The sequence below is a fragment of the Temnothorax curvispinosus genome, unplaced genomic scaffold (genome assembly GCF_003070985.1).
Source record: "Temnothorax curvispinosus isolate PA1 unplaced genomic scaffold, ASM307098v1 QBEX01002775.1, whole genome shotgun sequence".
Lineage (NCBI taxonomy): Eukaryota > Metazoa > Arthropoda > Insecta > Hymenoptera > Formicidae > Temnothorax > Temnothorax curvispinosus.
The window spans coordinates 1-3,678 of record NW_020212555.1 but is presented as its reverse complement, the minus strand read 5'-3'; the positions used below and the strand labels follow the sequence as shown (position 1 = coordinate 3,678).

Here is a 3,678-nt window from a genome sequence, read left to right as displayed (position 1 = left end):
CACTAGGTGAGTCATCCCCAGGGAAAAGACATCCCTGACAAACGGGGACGTCCCCACGGACGTCCGTGTCCGGTCGCCGTCGAAATCCGACGACCGGTAACGAAGTTACGGAACCGTCCGCCATCTCGCGACCTAGACATCTTCTACGGGGAAAAACCGCGGAAAGCGTTTTACTAGGTCCGAAGTAAGCGTCAGGAGAGGTCGACGTCATCGGCGAGCCCGGTGCTCTGCACCCGGACGTCTTTCTCAGGGAAGTCGCCCGGATGGAAGTTGTATACATCGTATACAACTTAATAGACCTGGCGCACAGGTCGGCGTCAGCGGCCGCGCGAAATTCGTCGCGGTGAAAAACCGCTACCCCGTCGCCAGGATGGAGCGACCGCGCGAGCGCAACGCGCGTGGAAATTTCTACGGGGTTCGGCGCAAACGGCGTAAACACCCGCGTGGAAAAGTACCGGAGTCTAATGCGTAGTTAGCGGCGAGAGAAAGCGGAATAGACGTCGGAGTGGGGGTCATCGATACCGATGGTGGGGAGCTCGAACGAGACAAACAACTCGAGGCAGTGTTGTTAGACGGGCCGGTTTTTTCGCGCATGCGCGTGATGCGCGACGATGACGGGTGGGGTGTGGCAGTACTGCCGGACCTGTAGGCCTATTCTGTAACTCGTTTTGTTAACCGAAAACTGTCGCTTGGCGCTAGCGACACGTAACGATACAGCTATTCTGGTAACTCTTGCTAACGACAGGATATCGATACATTGTATTCGTTAACGTTGGATAACGACAGTAAGTGTCGCTATCATAGACTTATATAGATAGCGCCACTATAACGAAAAGTCCCTATTCTGTAACTCGACAAGCGACAAATGTCGCTAAAGGTGTCGTAAGATAACAATGTTGTCGTTATACTATCGAGGTGTATGGGACCCCTCGGTAAACGTTATCGACGATACACCAATTCTTCGGAATAGTTGTTTTAATTATCATAGCGAGTAATACATATTGGAAATATATTATTTATTAAAATAAAATAAAAATTAAAGACATTAAAGTACAGAAAGTGACATAAGTTACAAAATACAAGGTAAAGTAAAATATTACAATTTAATAATATGATAAACCCGATGAAAACAGTACGTGGATCCACGTTATTGCTACGTGGATTCGATGTGGATTCGATGAAATTGCGTGGATTCGACGTGGATGTGACGTGACTGTTTTTATCGGGAAGTTACAAAAGTGTATATAATTTTATAATTATATGGTTATGTTTTGTATCTCTAATACAGTATAAGGAACAAAAGAAATATGTTTTTTGTTAAAAGTATTTATTAGTATATCTACTTATTTGGTAATTTTGAGCAATCAATTTTTATACAGTTTATATATATATAAAAACAGTCTGTATAACCTGTATCCTTATTCTTTTTTCTTTGTTAGTAATATGACTAATATGGCTGAAGGATATGTAGCATGGGATTTAATGGTGTTAGAAGAAAGAGTGAGACAAGTAGAACGAAGAATTGAGAGAAGAGTGCTCCGCGACGCTCAAAATCTATTTGAACTGCCTTATATCGAATTTCTCTCATACTATAGAGTTAACAAAGAATTAATTATGGATATTGTCAACGTGCTAAGACCATATTTACAACCACAACGCATTAATGGATTATCTCCAGAAATACAAGTTTTAACAACAATTGGATTTTTTGCTCATGGTAGTTACCAAAGGCCAAGTGGAAATCAGTGTGAATTGGTTATAAGCCAACCGTCTGCAAGCCGTTGCATACGTAATGTGACAAAATTGATGAATGCGCATTTATTACGTCAATGGATACGATTTCCAATGACACCATTAGACAGAGCTGCAACACGGAACAAATTTGCACGAACGTTTCCGGGTGCTATTGGTGCTATAGATTGCACGTACATAAATATTATTGCACCACGTATACACGAGGAGGCATACGTAAATCATCACGGCAATCACTCATTAAATGTACAAGCTGTAAGTACAATTATAATAAATTATATTTTATTTATTTATTTTGTAAATTAAAAAATTTAATGACAGTTTACATATATACATATGAATTCCCCCTTATATTAACATTATTAGTAATAATAACTATAATGTAATACTGCATATAAAAGAGTGTGTATATGAGTGGAAGAAAAAAGAGAGACTTGTGATATATTTGTGAACATTTTTACAGATAGTCGATCCAGACTTGAAAATATTAAATATCAACGCACGATATCCAGGAGCGAGGAATGATGCTTTTATATGGAATTCTTCTCCAATTAAACATGTAATGGAACACTTCTATAATCATGGTGAAAGAAGAACGTATTTGATTAGTATGAATAAACTTAAAATGTTCAATTTGTATTATTGTGTTTTTATTTAATAAGTCGTTTATTTATTTATTAAGTCATTGTAATGTGTGTGTGTGTGTGTAGGAGATGCAGGATATCCCTTGGAACCTTGGCTCATGACACCGTTACCTTACTATCCACAGAGGAGTCGGCAGTACCATTATAATGAAAAATTATGTAAAGCACGATGTATTGTAGAAAGATTTTTCGGAGTCCTTAAGGGAACTTGGCGATGTTTATCATACCAACGCGTATTAATGTACGCTCCAGATATTGCTGGCCAAATAGTAAATGCATGTGCAATATTGCACAATATGCGTCTGTATTATCGGTTACCCTTGGACATGGAAGAAAATGTGTTCCTCGATAACGCACCTGCAGATCACACCCATGTAGAAGAAGAAGAAGAAGTAGAAATTCGCAGAGGGCCTAGAGCTGTAGCACAGCGGATACAAAAACAACTTATGCAAGAGTGGTTTCCCAATTATGTATGTGCATGGGATAATGAATAGGAATTTAGTAAAATTTCTTAAGGATGTATTGTAAAGAAAACTTTATAATTATGGAATAAGGACAAATCGTCAATTACATTATACACTAAGAATGGTCATAAACAAGGAATTTAAGTGAAAGAATAAAACGTATAACAGTAATTTTGAGCATTAAAATTTATTTATTATTTAACAATGTATCAATAACATATATTAAATGTTAGGTAAACATTACTATCAAAAACATATATTAAAAGTTAGGCAACCCTTTTAACAAGATTTTCTAAAATTGTTATTTGCCGTCTTTCGTTTTCGGCGAGTTTTTGCATGTTATTGCTCAATTGCAATGTAGCTTCCGCTTGGAGTTTCATAGACTCTGCTAACATCTGTAAAAATATAATATTAAAAAAGAAAACAGAGATGTCTTGCATGTACTAATAAAACTACTTACTTTCATTGCTTCAGCATGTCTTTCGGCAATTGCAGCAAATGACTCTCGGGCTTCGTTTAAATTGTCCGACAAACGTGCCTTTCCTGTAAATATTAGTGAAATAATAATATTGTAGTTAGAATAAAAAGTTAAATTTATATACAGAATATAATTAATATTCTAATACTTTTACTTACGTCTTTTAGAGAGATTAGATGCACCTGACCTTTGTATTCCATGTGTTGGTTGTGTTGGTATGTTGGTAGTGTTGGTTACATTTAATGTATCAATGTTTTCGATATTTTCCATATTTTCCATATCTCCCATATCTCCCATATTTTCCATATTTTCCATATTTGCTGTATCTTCTATATTTTCT

The 3,678-nt window shown here is 37.1% G+C and overlaps 2 protein-coding genes across 2 annotated transcripts; one reads left to right on the top strand and one right to left on the bottom strand.

Moving 5' to 3' along the window:
* The first annotated feature begins 1,828 nt into the window (after positions 1-1,828).
* On the top strand, positions 1,829-2,890 carry LOC112451911 (putative nuclease HARBI1). Its single transcript, XM_025011819.1, has 3 exons — positions 1,829-2,007; positions 2,216-2,360; positions 2,649-2,890. The coding sequence occupies exons 1-3, from the start codon at positions 1,846-1,848 to the stop codon at positions 2,888-2,890; spliced, it is 549 nt and encodes a 182-aa protein (XP_024867587.1). The 5' UTR covers positions 1,829-1,845.
* A 236-nt stretch (positions 2,891-3,126) lies between these two features.
* Positions 3,127-3,661, bottom strand: LOC112451912. The gene is made up of 3 exons (XM_025011820.1): positions 3,497-3,661; positions 3,321-3,403; positions 3,127-3,255 (listed from the first exon to the last, which is right to left on the bottom strand). The coding sequence occupies exons 1-3, from the start codon at positions 3,651-3,653 to the stop codon at positions 3,127-3,129; spliced, it is 369 nt and encodes a 122-aa protein (XP_024867588.1). The 5' UTR covers positions 3,654-3,661.
* Positions 3,662-3,678: the final 17 nt, after the last annotated feature.